General features: G+C 39.6%; 1 protein-coding gene and 1 pseudogene across 5 annotated transcripts in view; one reads left to right on the top strand and one right to left on the bottom strand.

Annotated features, from left to right (window-relative positions):
• The window catches only part of LRBA (LPS responsive beige-like anchor protein), a 787,622-nt gene extending 775,304 nt beyond the window's left edge, over nt 1-12,318 (bottom strand). For 4 of the 5 annotated variants that reach the window (XM_047856874.1, XM_047856875.1, XM_047856876.1 and 1 more), the window contains exons 1-2: nt 11,816-11,965; nt 11,037-11,469 (exon numbers count right to left, since the gene is read on the bottom strand). In XM_047856874.1, coding sequence (XP_047712830.1) covers nt 11,037-11,249 — 213 coding nt within the window. In that variant the 5' untranslated portion in view covers nt 11,250-11,469; nt 11,816-11,965. Of the gene's footprint in view, nt 1-11,036; nt 11,470-11,815 lie in introns of all 5 variants that reach the window. The other variant, XM_047856873.1, reaches the window with a different exon arrangement.
• Nucleotides 1,785-2,980, top strand: LOC125164280 (heterogeneous nuclear ribonucleoprotein A1-like; annotated as a pseudogene).
• Nucleotides 12,319-20,340: the final 8,022 nt, after the last annotated feature.

The following is a 20,340-nucleotide window of genomic DNA, read 5'->3' as shown; positions in this document are numbered from 1 at the left end:
GTTCCTACTTTGTTTTTAGAAAAGATTTGTTGACACTCATTTGAAACTGATTATCATATTACTATCAAGACTATTTTTTCTTAATTTCATGTATTAACAAAATCAACACTTTTTTTAAAGGCTTTGTGTTAAAATGTTTTTATATACATATACAGTTATAAGCTCTGAGATATAATAACAATTTTTTGTCAAGATATTGAAGCCCCAAGATCATAAAAACTGGATTCAACTAGATACTATACATAGGATTTAAGATAATATATTTGTATTACTTTATGAGAAACATATTTTCACTAGAAACAACAAAATTCAAACACTTCATTGAGTCCCATTTAAAATTCCCATAGCTTTAAAAGATTTACTATAGCTTATAAATAAAAATACCACACCAATCAAGTTATTATTCATTAACAAAGATCTTGTTAGGCAAGATCGCTTTCAGTTCCCAAGAAAGAGATTTATTTCTAACAAAACATAATTAAGACCTCATCAGTTCTTCATCTTTCTCTAAGGATATATACTAAAAAAAACCCAGCCCTTCATTTCTAAAACTTCAGTTTTTATAGAACATAAATCACTAAAAGATTGATGAGATAAGTCTGGTCAAAAAATGTCTGGGAATGGGGCGCCTGGGTGGCTCAGTCAGCTAAGCGTCCAACTTCAGCTCAGGTCATAATCTCGCAGTTCGTGGGTTCAAGCCCCGCATCAGGCTCTGTGCTGACAGCTCAGAACCTGGAGCCTGTTTCAGATTCTGTGTCACCCTCTCTCTCTGACCATCCCCCGATCATGTTCTATCTCTCTCTGTCTCAAAAATAAATAAACGTTAAAAAAAAAATTTTTTTTTTAATGTCTGGGAAATAAATGTAAACACCCAGGTGCAACAGAAATAACAGAAATTGGGGTACCTGGGGGGCTCAGTGAGTTAAGCATCCAACTTCAACTCAGACCATGAATGATCTCATGGCTCGTGAGCTCAAGACCCGTGTCTGACTCTGGGCTGACACCTCAGAGCCTGGAGCCTGCTTCAGATTCTGTGTCTCTCTCTCTCTCTCCCCTGCTGCTTATGCTCTATCTTGTCTCTCTCGCTCAAAAATAAACATTAAAAAAAAAGAAAGGAAGAAATAACAAAACTTAGAGCATGACCATCAGATAGTTACATAACCTTAGAAGTCATTTGATATCCAACTTCCTACCCAAAGTAGGACTCTGCTCTATAAAATCTCCAATATGCAGTCCTCCACAATCTCCAGCATCAAGAAATTTGGTACTTCACATAGCACATTTCAGGCACATATATTACTCTTGGACAAATCCAATTAAATCTTTGAAGAATCAGAAAAGATACCAAAAACACACAAAAAATGTTAAAAATCTAAAACTGGGAGTGTTTTATGACATTAGTTTAGCAAATTAGAAAGAATTCATGTACTGTCAACAGCTTTTGTTTTTGTTTTTGTTTTACTTTGTATACCGTCCCAACAGCTTTTAAGCCAAAGACTCACTAGAAAGACTCACTACATACAAGTTGGTTTCTGAGTATATATCCCATTCCATGAAATAATATCAGAGGAAAAAAAAGAAACTACTTTAAGAGCAGGTTGTAAGAGACTATTCTGAAAATAAGTTAACAAAATTGCTCCTTTGGGGTAAAACAGATATTAAGGTAATTCAAAACTGTATAACGAAAAACACAAGCCACCTGATAAGAATCTTCATAAGAAATGTCAGAAAATAGTAAAAGAAATATGGCATTAAGGTCTTAACAACATTATCTTCTGCAGAAATGAATAAAACTAGGCTAACTTTTCTGCCCATGGACACCTCAAGGAAGCATCGTTAAATCTCACCTCCCACTGCCATCATGTCTAAGTCAGAGTCTCCCAAAGATTCTGAACAGGTGCGGAAGCTTTTCATCAGAGGTTTGAGCTTTGAAAACAGACAATGTGAGTCTGATTAGCCATTCTGAGCAATGGGGAACACTCACGGACTATGTGGTAATGAGATCCAAACACCAAGCACTCCAGAAGCTTCGAGTTTCTCACATATGCCACTGTGGAAGAGGTGGATGCAGCCATGAATGCAAGGCCACACAGGATGGATGGAAGAGTTTTGGAACCAAAGAGGGCTGTCTTGAGAGAAGATTCTCAAAGACCTGGTCCCCACTTAACTGTGAAAAAGATTTTTGTTGGTGGCATTAAAGACACTGAAGAACATCATCTAAGAGATTATTTTGAACAGTATGAGAAAATGGAAGTGATTGATATCATGAATGACCAAGGCAGTGACAAAAAGAGGCTTTGTTTTTGTAACCTTTGATGACCATGACTCTAGACAAGATTGTCATTCAGAAATACCATACTGTGAATGGCCACAACTGTGAAGTAAGGAGAGCTCTAAGCAAAAGATGGCTAGTGCTTCATCCAGCCAAAGAGGTAGAAGCAGTTCTGGAAACTTTGGTGGTGGTCGTGGAAGTGGTTTTGGTGGGAATGACAACTTTGGTCGTGGAGGAAACTTCAGTGGGCAAGACAGCTTTAGTGGCAGTCGAGGTAGTGGTGGATATGGTGGCATCAGGGATGGCTATAACAGATTTGGTAATGACGGAAGCAACTTCGGAGGTGGTGGAAACTATAATGATTTTGGCAGTTACAAAAATCAATCTTCAAATTTGGGACCCATGAAAGGAGGAAATTTGGTGGGCAGAAGCTTCACCCCTATGGTGGTGAAGGCCAATACTTTGCCAAACCATGAAACCAAGGTGGTTATGGCGGTTCCAGGAGCAGCAGTAGCTATGGCAGTGGCAGAAGGTTTTAATTACTATCAGGAAACAAAGCTTAGCAGGAGAGGAGAGCCAGAGAAGTGACAGGGTAGCTACAGGTTACAACAGATTTGTGAACTCAGCCAAGCACAATGGTGGCAGGGCCTAACTGCTACAAAGAAGACATGTTTTAGACAATACTCATGTGTATGGGCAAAAAACCCAAGGACTGTATTTGTGACTGTGTAACAGGTTATTTTAGTTTCTGTTCTGTGGAAAGTGTAAAGCATTCCAACAAAGGGTTTTAATGTAGATTTTTTTTTTTTTTTGCACCCATGCTGTTGATTGTTAAATGTAACAGTCTGATCATGATGCTGAACAAAAGTGTCTTCAAAAAAAAAAAAAAAAAAAACCTAGGCTAACTAATGATTGTAATTTAGCAAATGATAAGATTAGGACATTTCCATTTAATATAATAAACACCTTTGAAGTACCAAGCACTGTAAAAAGCTCTAGACGTAAAAGGATAAATGAAACAATTTATTATCTAAGTAAGCATTATAAAAGAAATCAATTCTGGACTTTTTTCTTTCAGATACACAAAAACTATTAAAAATATTTTAAAGAACATGTGTGTGAAAAGATACTTTACAATATAAAAAATATACTAGATTAGTTTAGCTAGGTCAGGATGAGAAAGAAAACCCTTTCTTTCTCTTTTAATTCACAAACAAAAAAAAAAAAATTCTTATTTTTCAGCTTCCTAAATGTTTTCTCAGTTTAAAATTAACCAACTTGGGGCGCCTGGGTGGCGCAGTCGGTTGAGCGTCCGACTTCAGCCAAGTCACGATCTCGTGGTCCGTGAGTTCGAGCCCCGCGTCCGGCTCTGGGCTTATGGCTCAGAGCCTGGAGCCTGTTTCCGATTCTGTGTCTCCCTCTCTCTCTGCCCCTCCCCCGTTCATGCTCTGTCTCTCTCTGTCCCAAAAAAATAAATAAACGTTGAAAAAAATAATAATAAATTAAAAAATAAAATAAAATAAAATGAACCAACTTAAATGGAACAAGGGGCCTAAATGATGAATTCTATTACCACCAAGAAACTACAAAGTTTTTAAAATTCATCAATTCATCCACATTTCTTTTATTTATCAACATCAATAAACAATATCTACTCATGATCTACATAAATGTTCATATACTTTGAGCCATTTATTCCACTTCTGGAAATTTCAATACACAAAGCTGCCTAAGGAAGCATTTCAATAGCAAAAAAAAAAAGAAAAAATTTTTTTTTCATCATTTCCTCTCATACTGAAAACTACAAAACATTGATTAAAGAAATTAAGGAAGACCTAAACAAATGGAAAGACAGTCCAAATGCATGCAATGGAAAACTCAATATTCCCTAAAGTTATCTACAGCTTCAACACCTCCCCATCAAAATCCCAGCTTGCTTTTTCACAGAAAGTGACAAGCTGATCCTACAATTAACACAGAAATGCAAAGAATCTAAAATAGCCCAAAAAATCTTAAAAAAAAAAGAACAAAGAGGACATATATATCCCTATTTCAAAACTTATTACAAAGCCTCAGTAATCAAGACAGTGTGGCCGTGGTGAAGAATAGACATACATATCAAAGAAAAAAAAGTCCAGATAAATCCTTAACACTTACAGTCAACTGATTTTTGACAAAGATGTAAAGGTATAATTCAATGGGAAAGAATACCCATTTCAACAAAGAGCAGTGAAATCCACATACAAAATGATAAATTTAGAATGGGTGATGGGCATTGAGGAGAGCACTTGTTGGGATGAGCACTGGGTGTTGTATGTAAACCAATATGACGATAAATTATATTTAAAAGAAAAAAGAAAAAAAAAGATGAATTTAACCCCTATCTTATCATTTTCTCACATCACACAAAAATCAACTCAAAATGGATCACAGGCCTAAATGCAAGAGCCAGAACTACGAAACATCTTGAACACAGGATGTAAATGTTCTAAAATTAGACTGTGGTAATGCCTGCACAGCTCTGTAAACTTAATGAAAATCACTAAATTATATACGTATATTAAGTGAATTTTATGGTATATAAATTACACCTCAACAAAGGTGTTTAAAAACGAGTCATCTCTAAAATATCACAATGACTATTAAATAAATTCCAAAAGAACTACATAGCATATTTCAGAGCCAATAAGGCTAGTAATAGCTACATACAAAAAAAAAAAAAAAAAAATTTACAAGGTTGGAGTATGATAACTTATCTAAAATTACAAATATTAAAATAATAGCAAATACTTATAACAGTACTCAATGTGCCACACATTATTTTAAGTGATTTATAAGTTTTTATTCATTTAATCCTTGCTACAATGTAGTTTCCCCATTCTACAGAGGAAAAACTATGGCACAAATAGGTTAAAAAAACTTGCTCAAGATCACAACAGGGTGTTGGGTTAATGATTTTTTTTCTCCTTTCACAAATATCTTTATATTACTACCATTATGCATTTGAAAACAGTAGTGAACATCATTGGCTGCCTATCCACTATCCAATTATCCTTTCAATTTCTTACCCGGATTTTTGTGTATCCACCTCTCCCCATACAGCCCATGTACTTCAGAGAAAATTAACCCCATCCTTAGGTACAGTACTTGGTCCTGGTTTGCTTAAGCCAATCAGCCATTTCAATGACCACAGTCACTGGTTCAGTAGTCCAGTCAGGACTCTTGTTTGGAATGTCAGGACAGTGAGGCTCTCTCCTAAGAGATGTGAACAAAATATGTATGGCCCAACCATCACTGGCAGCCATCCTACAACCATGGGAGGAATAACAACAGACTGAAGAAAGAAGAAAAGAAACGGAAAGAAACTGGTATTTAATATTAATGTATTACTATAAGCTTGCCCTACCTTTGGACTTGGAGATTAATGAGCCTTACAAATCCTTTTTATTGTGTTTCAAACAGGTTCAAGTTTTCTATCACTCGTAACATGATGGAGGGCACATTAACAAGTACATTACATGAGTATCTTTCTAATAAAGGTTCATATAAAGGCTTGAAAAATACCTACAATTTTATATGTCTCACACAGCAGTTTGTAATCTTTTAACTGCAAATTTTAAAATGTGGTTTTTTTAAAATCTAGATTTCCAATTCTTCCTGAAAAATTAAAAGGTATGACACCATTGGGCCCATGTTACTGCAGTATAACAACCAAGTAGAACAGAAGCTGCCCCTTTAAGTCTACAAGAACACTCTCTAAACACAAGTCAATAGTAATGGAGCCTCTGTGTGACGTGCTCAGCTCCTATAGGCATTAAAAGTTTGCACCATTAATATTTAGCAGGACCTATATCAAATGACATGTAATGAGTCATGAAAAATGTATTCTACCTTTTAAACTTTAACATTTTAATTAAAATCATATACTTTTTAAACAAATTTCATGAAAACATATATTTGTCACCAGCTCATGGGAAACACTATTCTTGAACTGAATACCTTTAAATACCCGATGGAAGCCTTAAACTCAGCAGCAAGTTCTTGGAAACATGCCAATACATTAATTACTCTGGGTCCAAACGTCTGACAATTTTTTTTTAGCACACAGATGAAAACAAAATGAAATGGTTTTAAGTTGCAACAAGAAAAATGTAAAAGTTGACTACAAGTTTGAAATACCTGAATACACAAGTGTACTATTAATCAAAACTTACCTATAAAACAGATTTGCAAAAGAAATTACAAGAACAGTGGTAAATTTCAAAGGAATTTACAGGAGAGTAAGCTCAAGCTACATTAGCAAAGTTAGGAAGCAATACTTTGTAAAGACCTCTGGATGTATGGCTCTACCACTAATTTGGACAACTCTAGGGGAAGGGAAGTTAATTTTTTTTTAATTTTTTTAATGTTTATTTTTATTTTTGACAGAGAGAGAGAGAGCATGAGCAGGGGAGGAGCAGTGAGAGAGGGAGACACAGAATCCAAAGCAGGCCCCAGCTCTGAGCTGTCAGCACAGAGCTGGACACGGGGCTCGAACTCACAGACTGCAAGATCATGACCTGAGCCGAAGTTGGACACTCAACCGACTGAGCCACCCAGATGCCTGGGGAAGTTGTTTAATTTTAACAGCACAATTATTATAGTTTAAAGTAGCTTAACAGGGGCACCTGGGTGGCGCAGTCGGTTAAGCGTCCGACTTCAGCCAGGTCACGATCTCGCGGTCCGGGAGTTCGAGCCCCGCATCAGGCTCTGGGCTGATGGCTCAGAGCCTGGAGCCAATTTCCAATTCTGTGTCTCCCTCTCTCTCTGCCCCTCCCCCGTTCATGCTCTGTCTCTCTCTGTCCCAAAAATAAATAAACATTGATAAAGTAGCTTAACATATAATCAGTAAAAAAGAATCGAAAGTACATAATCTATTTTAACAAAATGCCTGGAAAAATAGGAAAAAGTTATCACAGCTATAAATAAGTTTAAACTTACTAATGAAAAATCCAGTGAAGATAGGTTAAAGGAGGTACACACATAAGGATTCAGTGACACTGTTAATAAACTGGTTTTTTTTTAGTTTATTTATTTTGAGAGAGAGCATACACGTGCACAAGAGGGGGAGGTGCAGAGAGAAAGGGAGAAAGAATCCCAAGTAGGATCCACACTCAGTGCAGAGCCTGACACACTGACGAGGGGCTTGGGGCTTGATCTCATGACCCAGAGATCATGACCTGAGCCAAAATCAAGAGTGGGCCACTTAACTGACTGAGCCACCCAAGTGCCCCTATACTGGTTAAGGTACATAGATGGCTCACAGAGCTTATATCATTATAATATTTCATTACTTATACATATTATATATTCTCCTGTCTGTATTCTTTTTTTCACAATTTTATAAATCTTAACCCAACAGAGTGACTATAAAAAAAGTTAATGATAGACTTTCCCCATCCACATGCCAAGTAAAAAAACTGAATGACCAGAAAAATGTTTTTGCTTTTAAGCAATTTTTTTTTTTTTACTATTTAATGCAGTTATATGAAAGCTATTTGAAAGTTAAAGAGGAATAAATGAATTCTACTGATGGAGATTTCATCATTAATATTTATTTAGCAGGACCAATGATTTTTGTGTCCTTATACTGGGGGAAGTTATGCCTCAGCTATACCTACCTGCTCAGAGAAGCAAACAATTCTACATTAACTCAAGAGACAGATGTATTCCTGGAAAGGTTGCCATTATACACAAATTGTAGGCAATCTATTTAACATTTCAGTCTCGATCTCATCCATAAAATGAGATCTATATTAAATAGTTGTTCAAAGAAATATTTAAAAACTTATGTAAAGCACTTGGCCCATTGCCTGGCACACAGTAAACAGCATAACTTGTAAAATCACAACTTTTAATGTAATTTCCTTCTCTGAGCAAAATTAAGATTAAGGCTGATAACTATCAAGAAATATTTAGGTGCTATAGTATTAATGACATTGAGATGGACTAGCTTACCAGATTCCTAAAGTGTCAGTTCTCAAGATTTTCTAAAGCCTGGCAAACAACCTACATATCCATGAAGAAACATGAAAAGTATTGTAAGGGAGAATGGAAAAGGGAGGAACTAATCTAATCCTCTGCTCTACAGGAGAAGAGAATGACAGTGGAGAGGAGGTATAACTCAACAGATTTTCCCTCTCTTTTTACCAGACACCTATTACTCTGCAAACAAGTAGCTGTGCGTGATTTAACCAATAATCTTAAAATCTCTACCAGACCCACAATATTAGGCAGCATATAAGCAAACCATCACTACAGAATTTGGATATTCCTTAATAAAATGCAGGTGACTTATGGTAGGTTATCCACCTCCACACAGGGCATTCAAAACAACAAAGGAGTTCGGGTCACCTTGGTGGCTCAGATGGTTAAGCGGCTGACTTTGGCTCAGGTCATGATCTCAGAGTTAGTGAGTTCAAGCCCCACATGGGGCTCTGTGCTGACAGCTCAGGGCCTGGAGCCTGAGTCAGATTCCGTGTCTCCCTGTCTCTCTGCCTCTCCCCCACTCACACTCTGTCTCTCTCTCTCTCTCTCTCAAAAATAAATAAACATTAAAAAAATTTTTTCTAAAAATAAAGAACAAAGAAGTTTGAATCCTCCTTCTGCCAGAGGAATGTTGTTTTTCATACACAAACAACTAATTATGGGCTCTATCACTACCACAGATTTCTGTTTATCATCCTAGGTACACGAGGTTTAGAAAAAAAATAAAATCTTGGAGCACCTGAGTGGCTCAGTCAGTTAAGCACTGACTTCAGTTCAGGTCATGATCTCACAGCTCATGAGTTCCTGCCCCGTGTCCAGCTCTCTACTAAAAGCTCAGAGCCTGGAGTCTGCTTCACATTCTGTATGGGTCTCTCTCTGCTCCTCGCCTGTTTGCAGGCTGTCTCTATCTCTCAAATGTAACTACACACTGAAAAAAATTTTTTTAACAACAACAAAAAAAATCTTTAAAAAAGGTTTTTGAGAAGCGCCTGGGTGGCTCAGTCAGTTAAGTGTCCGACTTCGGCTCAGGTCATGATCTCACGGTTTGTGGGTTGGAGCCCCACCATTAGGATCTCTGTTGGTGCAAAGCCACTTCAGATCCTCTGTCCCCCACTCTCTCTACCCCGCCTCTCCTCCAGTGCACATGCGCTCTCTCTCAAAAAATAACTGAACTTTAAAAAAAAAAAAAAAAAAGGTTTCAAGTTTACTTTGAGGCAAAGGAATAAATCAATTTACCATATATCTCCTTAAGACTTACAAACTTTTAAAGACCATAAACACAAGATCCCCAAAGTTTTGATAATTGTTGAAGCTGCATAAGGAATACCAGAACAACTATCCTATTTGTATATTTGAAAATTTCCATAATATTTAGGTTTTTTTTTTTTTAAATGTGGGTAGTTCCAGTCAGTTGGTTAGGCATGTGACTTTGGCTCATCTCACAGTTCATGGGTTCAAGCCCCACGTTGGGCTATGTGCTGATAGCTCAGTCTGGAGCTTGCTTTGGATTCTGTGTCTCTCCCTCTCTTCCCTGATTGTGCTCTCTCAAAAATAAATAAACTTAAAAAAATGTGTACATGTGTATTTATATGTAAGCTTCCAACACAACAAATTGGTAAAGAAATACCCTAGTGTTCAAAGTTTTTATACTCCAAAAGTAAGTGATTTCATCTAGTTCCTTTCTCATTCTAGAAGTTGTACTGCAAGTGACCAGACTATTGGTAAAGGTCTAGTGAAGGAAATAATTAACCCACCTGGAATAAAACAAGCCTAACCTTGAAAACACAAAGGCAAAAGGGAAGGGCGCTAAACGGTTATTACAGCTATTTTGTATTCATATTTGTTCCCATCTGTTATCTTCTAACACAGGTAGAAGAGGTGGAAGTAGTGTTAAGGCCAAATTTACTTTTCATTCTTTAAGTAGATGGGCAACAGAAGTTGGAGTAAAGAAATTTTAAAAGTCCCCATTAGAAATAACCATTTCTAAGAACGGAACAGAGAAAAAGTATTGCATATACACCTTTCAAAAGTAACATTCATAGTTCTTAGAACCAGCAACTTCCAATGACCAAATATGCTTTGCTGCTACACATGCATTTACAAAAGAAATAAAGATTATGCTGCATCAGCCACAATCCTTTTTCAAACTGCCATTCAATTTACACAAGATGTAACCGTGAATACATTCCAAAATTTAATTTTTGTTAGCTATGTCTAAAAATAAAATTGGTCAAGATATAAAATACTAACTTTGCAGCAAATTAATCTTTCACCAACTCTGTGAACAACTTTCATGTTCAAAACTTACAGCAAAACATAACCTCGGCAGACTCAAAAGGGTAAGTAGTATGTAGGGCACTTACGTCATTTCTCAAGACCCAAAGAAAGTCACAAAAATTTACTTAAAATGTTAAAGAGAAATGCAGACAAAAAAAAAATGTTTATATAATAAAAGTCCTCCACTGGAACCCCCACAAAATACTTCCAAGCAACAATTATTTCCTTAGCACAATAGTCATCTGTTCACTTTCACAAAACCTGGAGCACCTAAATCTACATAACTCCCCTTAAACTGAAAAATACAAAAAAATCTTTCATTTAGGTCAGTAGGATTTTGTGTTTCTATCCATGGAAAAAGCCATCATCTGTATGAGGCAAGCACATGGCTCCAGCTTTAACGTCTAGTTCCCCAACCCACTGAAAAGAATATATGCTTATAAAATAAATATTTACTTACCAGGTTAAAGACAGTTTCTACAATATCCCTATTGGATACTTCTCCAACTTCAACCAACCCCGTCAACACGGCAAATTTCATTCTGATGCCCCTGATGGGGAGCCCTGGTTTCAGGGACAATGCACCCTCTTCAGCAGAGGTTTCTTCTTTCCCTCCACCTCCCCCGTCATCACCTGTTGGTGGCGGGGAAGGGACATTGTCTTCACTAGCCATTGCTAGTTCGCGAGAAAGGACAACTTGGAGTCACTATGGGACAGCAAATGCTGCACTAGCAATAAGCACACACACGCAACACAAAACGAAAAAGGTCACTCTTCCAAGTTGTGGAGAAACCCCAAAAGCAGTTGATGGGTAAAGTCCTTGGCGTCACCCTCCTCCTCTTGGAGAATATTTGTCCAATCTCTCTCCCCGAGGCTGACAACAACGCCAAACCCTATTGGAAGATTAGATAAATGTTAAATACGCTAGGTTTTGTTTTTGGGTTGGGGGGGGGGGGGGTGGAGAGGAGAATAGTTATTGCCTGTGAAATAAGTTACTAAAGGGACCCCACTACCCGACACCCGCTACCCCCCTGGCTCGAAGATACAGATTCTGAGTGAAGGCGGGTTCAAGAGGCCCCTGAACAGGTTCACTCCTCCCCCACACTCTCGCAGGTTCAGGCGCAGAGCTACCTCTCCTCACAGGTGCACGGAAAGAGAAACTGTCGCTGGAAAATGAAGGGTCCGAGGAAAGGAGGGGGGGTCCCCAAGCTACCACAGAAGTAGAAAGTTCCTCCTCACCCAGATACTCCGGACTCGTCCTCACCCCCCGCCAGGGAGCCGCGAGACGGAGGTGGCGGCGGAGATCCAGGGCAGGAAAAGGCGGGGGAAAGGGGCGGTGATTATTCTCAACGCTCGGCCCAGGGGGAGGAGTGGAGCACTCAGGCACCTGAGGTTCGACGGCGAGAGGAGGGGAGGTGTGTGTTCTGGCTAGAAGGGAGGGGAGGCCGGGTGGCGAAGGCGGGGAAAGGAGGGAGAAGAGAGAGGTCAGTGCACCTGGTCGCAGCCTCCAAGTTTCCCTATTCCGCTCCCCGGGAGCCCGCGGCTGCACAGAACTCCATGCTTCCTGGCCCGCCCGACCCCTGCGCTCAGCCTTTGCAAAAACAGCCCCTGCTGGCGATATGGACGCCGCAGCTGAGGCTGCTGGTGGTGGTGAGGTTGCTACTGCCACAGCTTGCCCCGCCACGGCTCGCGTGAACGTCCCTATACCCACTGAAACTACTTCTCGCCGCCATGACAGCGCCGAGGGCTGCCGGGCGCGGCGTGCGCGTGCGCGAGCGCGCGGGACGGTGGGGCGGGAGGGCGCGAAGGCGGAGGCAACCGTGCGGCAGCGTGGGGCCGCGAGAGGGCGGGGGTGCTGGGCGAGGGCTTGCTGACAGGACTACGTGTGAGGGTGGGCACCCTAGCGGGCGCGTTGCTCAGACAACACGAAAGGTGTCCCGGCCCGGCAAGGAGAGATGTTTCCTTCCAGGAGCCGACTCTTCCCACACACCCCCTCCCCGCTATCACCCCTCACCTCCCACTCCCAACCTGAGAAGGTGCTTTGACAAGAGCTAAGAAGGTGATTCTGAGCTGCTTCCGTCGTTAAGTTACCGTAGGGTCTCCTAGCGCGGAGAGACCCCGCCCCACGTTGCCAAGGTGTCTTCTTGGACTTGGAGAAAGACACCTGAGGGACCGCTACGAGCCAGAGAGGTGGCAGCGCTGGAGCCAGCAAGGCTGCAGTCCTTGTCTAATGGGAGCAGAGTCCCCACCCCTGACTGCCTTCAGCTGCTGCCTGCCCGCGGCGCTCCGCGAAGAGTTGCGGAGAGATTTCCACTGGGATGCCCCAAACAGCTGCCACCGCTTGGAAAGGGATGGGGCGGGGGTGCAGGGGGACGTGTCCACGAGGAATGAGAAAGATTCCTTGCTTTGCAGCTGCCGCCCCACCAAACCTCTCCCACATTCTAAGGAAGGGAGGATTCCTGAGACAGCTGCTCCAAACAGCGTGGAGGCGGGGTTAATTTTGCCTGTAGATCTCAGGGGTTTTTTTCCTCTCGTAATTTTCCAATGTGAAAGTTAGGTTCGCCTCATTCTCAGATTAGTTTAAAAGATAAAATACATTCGGATTGAAACTAGCACAGGTCATCATAATGTGTCCTTCCCTTCCACCTCCACTATTAACAAAAAGCGTTTTTCCTGATGCACCAGTGAAAAATATTAAAGAGTGGTTTTTCACCCTTATGTACTCCTTGAAGCCGTAAGGCCTTCAAAAATAATAATGGTTAATATAATTTTAGTTCGCTAAAATGAAAGTGAAGCAAAAAGTGAGGTCAAACAAAAGTTAGGAAGTACCATGGAGGGGTCAGAAGAAAAAATTATATTGGTTTGAGAGAGGAAATAATTGCCTAAAGAAAGGGTTATCTGAGATGGGCTTGAAAAAGTAAACGGAATTTCAGCTATCACATGGAAATTTGGAGGGAGAGAGAAGTAACATGAGAAAAGACAAGAAGCACAGGAGTATCTTCTTTAGAAAAGCGTTAAACCTTTTAAAAATACTAAAAAGAATTCAACTGCATCAAATCGCATATGGTTGCGAATGTTTGTTAAAGATTTGTTTTCTATACGTTGATTTAAATACACCAAAGATGAGGCATTTTTCTCATGATCTGAATTGGTGATTCATGTATTGCTACATCAATGGCTTGCCTTTCTTTAAGTCCCTGAAAAACGAAACCCCTCAGATTTATATTTCAGATTGTTAAATGAATAAGTCTGGAATAAGAGGGACTGGGTTGTGCCTGAGGAGAGAGACAACTTTCACTAGAATTTTAACACATCTGTAGAGAAGGAGACAGGGGGGCACATTTGAGGTAGAAGCATTAAACAATGAAAGGTTTCTAATATAGCGTTTTGCCTCCCCAGATTTGGGCAAATAGTCTTACCTTGAGTGTGTTAATATATCTGGCACATACTGCTAGTATTTGCTAATAACAATAAGTGTCTGCCATTAAGAAGGAGCAGATGACAATGAACATGTCCTAAACACAGTGTGGTCACAGTTATCCGGTCTAAATGTCTAGGGTTGGTTTGTCTGTCATGGATTTGCCATCTCACCGTTAACACTGTTGTACTGGTAAAACAAAAGGGGACATAAGACATTTACCCAAATATTTCCCCCAAAATTGTCAAGCATATTTTACAGTTTTTCAGAATTATTCAACCTCCTGCTTTACTTTGCCCCTAGTTACAGTAAAATACTTGGCAAAAATTACAGGTTCACTGCAGAAGAAAGTATATGGAAGATAGAGGAGGAAACTTCACTTCTAGCCACAGTTAGAATAGCTGTGGATTATTGTTTAGGTATAAAGAATAGAATCAGAGAGTGCTTCAGGATGAACTATCTGTCCACCACCTATTAAGCTCCTTCACAGCAGGATGCTGACCATTGTAGGTACTCAATACATATTGTTTGGATTGAGTTTTTTTTTTTTTAACGTTTATTTATTTTTGAGACCGAGAGAGACAGAGCATGAACGGGGGAGGGACAGAGAGAGAGGGAGACACAGAATTGGAAGCAGGCTCCAGGCTCTGAGCTATCAGCCCAGAGCCCGACGCGGGGCTTGAACTCACGGACCGAGAGATCGTAACCTGAGCTGAAGTCTGGTTAAGCTGGGTGGCTTAACCGACTGAGCCACCCAGGCGCCCCTGGATTGAGTTAAAACTCTAAAGATATTTGCTTTAATTTTTCTGGCCTGAAGATCCTTGCTTGAGTCTATACAATTACTACCAGTTAGAGGGAGCAAGATCTTGGTATAAATGGTTTAAGATAGCAGTTTTAATATTTGTTAAAATTTGCTTATATTTGTGGTACTATAATGGATGTTTTCAAGTCAAAAGCCTTCATATAAACTATCAGCAGATGAGTTTTTAGGACTACATTGCTTATATCCCTGTATAATATGTTCAAATGCTACACAAAAAGGAAGAAAGATAGGGAGGGAAAGTTACCTCCTGTAAAGCCAGGCTCAAGTGTTGTATTACCATCTAGTTTATATTTCTCTGACATCACCATCTTGACAGAATTAAGGTCTAAAAGTTTTCATAATTTTACTTGCCTTCAGCATACATTAAAACCATAGCAGGAGGGGTGCCTGGGTGGCCCAGTCAGTTAAGCTTCTGACTCTTAATTTCGGCTCAGGTCATGACTTCACTGTTTGTGAGTTCAAGCCCTGCATTGGGTTCTGCACTTGGAAACCTGCTTGGGATTCTCTCTCTCTCTTTCTCTCTCTCTCTCTGCCCCTCCCACACACTTTATTTTCTCAAATAAACTTTAGGGGGAAAAAAAGCAGGAAAAAGAAAAACATAGCAGGAAAAAAAAAAAAAAAACATTCAAAACAGAAACCCAGTGCATAACTCAGAGAAACTCAAGCAAAGAGAATGTAATTTCATGGTGAAATCAAGAAGATTATTGATCTATAAACCCTTACCTATATACAAAGAAAGTTTTAACAGAAAAGATGGGATGGAATTTTCTTTCTACCAGAAAGAACACCCAACCCACCCAATTGTAACTTACTGGAATTTTGCTAGGGTATAGATGAAATAATAATTTAGGGGAAAGATAACACGTGATTTGCTATGAACCTGAATGTCTATCTCTGGATTTGGAGTTTTCTTCAAATTGTTATTCCTCATAGCTTATGATCTCATAGGCTGGAAAATTGTGGTCCTGGCTTCCAGCGCCCTCCTTGTGAGAAAGTGAAAACATTAATTATACCTTAGTAATGCTAAATAAAATTTCTATGTTAGTACCCTTTATTGATATTTTTATTGGGCATTAGATTCTGCGAAAAATTAAAATTTAAAAGAAAACGATATCACCTACTTAACAGTTGGAAACTCAAAAGTTTAAGATTAAAAGTTCACGTGATTGTTCAATATCTAGAAGTTCAAAATGATCCACATCAACTTACTACATTTTGGGCATTTTTAAATTCTTTTTTCCCTCGTGTATGTCACACAAGAGGTAGAGACTTGGAAAAAGGCAACTCTACTTTCAGCAAGCATGCCAGCCAAGGCATACTTTTTTAACACATAGAATATTAATGCAGTAGTTAGTATAATTGGCATGGACATAGACTAGGTTGGTTGATTTGTCTTTTCTATTTTCCCATCTCTATTTTGTTCTTAAATAGTGTGTAAATAGGTAGCTCATTTGCAGTGTTCTCTTATGATAGTAAGAGAACCCCACCTTTGCTATCTATGTAAGTGCATATCCCTAGACTGACTATTGGTACTGTTAGCTAAATTCTGAATTTTTGTCCAGGTGAGGTCTCTGAGAAGTCATTGTGTCCCCTGAAAGTGGTAGGTACCATTTCCTTCATCGAAATAGAAATGGGGATTCACATAAGAAATGAAATACCAGGAGAATTACTTCAAGCAGATAGAAGAAATTACTTTTTATAGCCCTCACTCTTGGGTTTGAACTTTGAATTGCTTGCTAGTACACCAACTGAAGGGAGACAGATGACTTCTGTCATGCTTGGAGCATTCCTTCTTGGAACCCAAGCCACATGGAGAAGCTGTGTAAAGAACAATCATTGGCACCTGGGTGGCTCAGTCGGTGGAACATCCCACTCTTGATTTCATGCTCAGGTCATGATCCCAGTGTCATGGGATGGAGCCCTGAGTCAGGCTCTGCGCTGAGCATAGAACCTGCTTAAGGTGCTCTCTCTCTCCCTCTGCTCTCCTCTCCCCCACTCATATGTACACTCTATCTTTCTCTCTCTCTCTCTCTCTCTCTCTCTCTCTCTCTAAAATAGATAGATAGATAGATAGATAGATAGATAGATAGATAGATAGATAGATAGATAGATAAATATCAAGGCCCTTCAGTCAACAGCGCCAGCTGAGTCCCAGTCAACAACCAAGCCTGCCATGAGAGTCAACCATCCTGGATATTCTAGCCAGGTAGTTAAATCTTCAGATGACTGCAGCACGGCCAAAAACACATGATATAGAATAGCACAGTTGGATACAGTTAACCCACACCAAAATTGTAAGATACAATAAGTACTTGTCGATTTAAGCCACTGAATTCTGGGGTGGTTTGTTGTATAGCAATAGCTAGAACAACAACATGAGGTAAAACATGTTATGTAGTTTTGGGTTACTCCCTGACCATAATACTTTTGTTTGTTCTGAGTATAAACTTTTTAAATAATTCCAGCCTAGGGGCACCTCAGTGGTTCAGGCTCAGTTGGTTAAGCATCTGACTTTGGCTCAGGTCGTGATCTCACGGTTCCTGAGTTTGAGCCCTGCATCAGGCTCTGTGCTGACACCTTAGAGCCTAGAGCCTGCTTGGAATTCTGTGTGTGTGTGTGTCTCTCTCTCTCTGTCCCTCCCCTGCTCATGCTTTCTCTCTCTAAAAAATAAGTAAACATTAAAGTAAAATAAAACAAAATAAAATAAAATACTCCAACCTAGTCACAGCTATGCTATAACTTGGAGTCCCCATAATTGGGCCTGTATGTTAAAGAAGATGATAGCACTATATCTAGCCAGAGATCTTCAAGGGAAAGGGGAATTGTGTAGGATCAATTTGGAGTTATAAAGTCCACAGGAAATTTTCCAGGGAGGTTTTCTCTTTATTGCTAAATGAGAAGAGCTATATTTAATTTTATTTTAGAAAGCACCCATTTCCTTACAGACATTCCAAATTATTTTCTCTGTGCAGCCACATGTAAGCAAACCTCTAAAAGTGCAGGGAAGGGTGCCTGGGTGGCTCAGTTGGTTAAGCATCTGACTCTTGATTTGGGCTCAGGTCATGATCTCATGGTTGATGAGATTGAGCCCTGAGTTGGGCTCCATGCTGACAACGCTGAGTCTGCTTTGGAATTCTCTCTCCCTGTCTTTCTGTCCCTTCCCCACTCATTATCTCTATCTTTCAAAATAAATAAACTTTAAAAAAATATAGAGAAAAAAGGGTTCAAGTCCACTAATAATGAAATAAATGAAAATATAGTATTGAGGTGGCATTTTTTTTAATCTCTCTCATTGCAAATATTTATAGTACCCAGTGTTGGCAAAGGGGACATGAGCACTCTCATTTACTGAAAATGAGCACTCTCATAACATCACTGACAGGCAGTTTAGCAATATGCTGCTCTTCCACTCAAAAATGTATCCTAACCTAAACATAACCAGGTAGACCAGAAGCAGTGTTAAAATCATGTTCATTTTAGTAGTATTTATAATTTCAAAAAGTTAGAAAGAATCTACATATCTAACACAAAAAGAGCAGTTGGTTAGATAAATTATGGTTCTTCCATGCAGTGGAATTCTTTGTAGCCATTAAAAATGGCATTGGAGGGGCACCTGGGTGGCTCACTTGGTTAAGGGTCTGGCTCTTGATTTCACCTCAGGTCATGACCTTGAGGTTCATGGGATCAAGCCCCTGTTTGGGCTCTGTGTTGACAGTGTGGGGCCTGCTTGGGATCCTCCCCCTCCCTCTCTCCCTGCCCCTCCACCCAAAATAAATTTTTTTTAATGGCATTGGAGATCATTAATAGACACAGAATATTTTCATAACATATTAAGTCAGGAGACTCTTTACCTTTTTGAATCATGTATCACTGATTATGTGGTACCAATTAAAATCAAAAGATATTTCAAGCAAGAAGAAATTGACTCATTAATTAAAATCATTCCAAAAAAAACATGTATTGAGTGATCCTACATATTAAACACTGCATTAGACATTTAGGTTAAAAAAGAAAAATCTAGTCCCTGCCTTGGGAACTCATAATCTAGTCATTGGGACAGACATTATAATGCAGTATGTTAAACCTATGAAAACCTAAAAGAAAAAAAAAAAAAAAAACTAAAAAGGTGATACCCAGAAAAAGGTGATACCAGAGCTGAGTATTAAAGAATAAAAGGGGGGGGGGGCACCTAGGTGACTCAGTCGGATAGGTGTCCAACTCTTGATTTCAGCTCAGGTCATGATCTTGCAGTTCCTGGGATTGACACCCATGTCAGGATTCCCATCAGCACAGAGCCTGGTTGGGATTCTCTCTCCCCCTGCCCCTCTCCCCAACTCACGTCCTCTCACTATCTTTCTCTCTCTCTCAAAATAAATAAATAAACATTTAAAAATAAATAAATATTTTTTAAATAAAAATAAAAAATAAATAGGAGCAAGCCAGATGAAAAAGTCAAGGAAGATTAATCCACAATATGAGAAGTCTCCAAAAAGTGGCACCTGCGTGGCTCAGTCGGTTGGGCATCCGACTTCAGCTCAGGTAATGATCTCACAGTTTGTGGGTTCAAGCCCTATGTCGGGCTCTGTGCTGACAACTTGGAGCCTGGAGCCTACTTCAGATTCTGTGTCTCCTTCTCCCTCTGCCCCTCCCCCACTTGTGCTCTGTCTCTCTCTGTCTCTCAAAAAATAAATAAATGTAAAAAAAAAAAAAAATTAAAGAAAAGTCTCCAGAAAGGTTGGACATTTTGAACTGAGAATATAACTGAGTCCAACTGTCACCCTTAAATAATTAGATTTTTCTTCTGGACAGAGCTATATAGAGCACTAGTACGGTTACTCTGTAAATATATATTGAAAAATACCACCTACACTTTGATCACACCCACTTTCTAGGTATGCTTTATATATGAAGAATCAAAGTGTGGGTAACTCTTATCCCATAACAGATGGTATTGTGATTGTCTAAAATGTCATTAAAGTGTTTATTGTCCCTGCACTAAAGGAGAAATGGAATTGACTCTGTGTTTACACAATAGGCTGCAGAAGGGCAAATGAATAGATTATGATACATTCTTTGTGTGTTTGTTTTTTTAATTTTTTTTAATGTTTATTTATTTTAGAGAGACAAAGACAGAGCATGAGTCGGGGAGGAGCAGAGAAAGAGGGAGACACAGAATCCAAAGTAGGCTCAAACCCACGGACCTCAAGATCATGACCTGAGCTGAAGTCAGTCATATGCCTAAACGACTGAGCCACCCAGGTGCCCCTACATTCTTGGTTTTATTATGAATTAAAATTAGGTTATCATAACCAAGACCCCCATGCCTAAATTATAACTGTTACCAAAAAATGGTAAGTCGGGAAAAGCAAGTAGGTTGTTGATAAGAAGTTAACTAGGGATGAAGCTAGAGAGGTGGAGTGGACCAAAGTAAACCAGGCTAAGGACTGGGCTCTACCCTGAAGGGAACCTGTTGCCTCCAGAAGATTTCAAGCTATAAAGTAAAAAAATCACTAGCAGCAACCC

Source organism: Prionailurus viverrinus, chromosome B1, assembly GCF_022837055.1.
Source record: "Prionailurus viverrinus isolate Anna chromosome B1, UM_Priviv_1.0, whole genome shotgun sequence".
In the NCBI taxonomy this organism is placed as follows: domain Eukaryota; kingdom Metazoa; phylum Chordata; class Mammalia; order Carnivora; family Felidae; genus Prionailurus; species Prionailurus viverrinus.
This window is presented reverse-complemented; position numbering and strand designations above follow the sequence as displayed.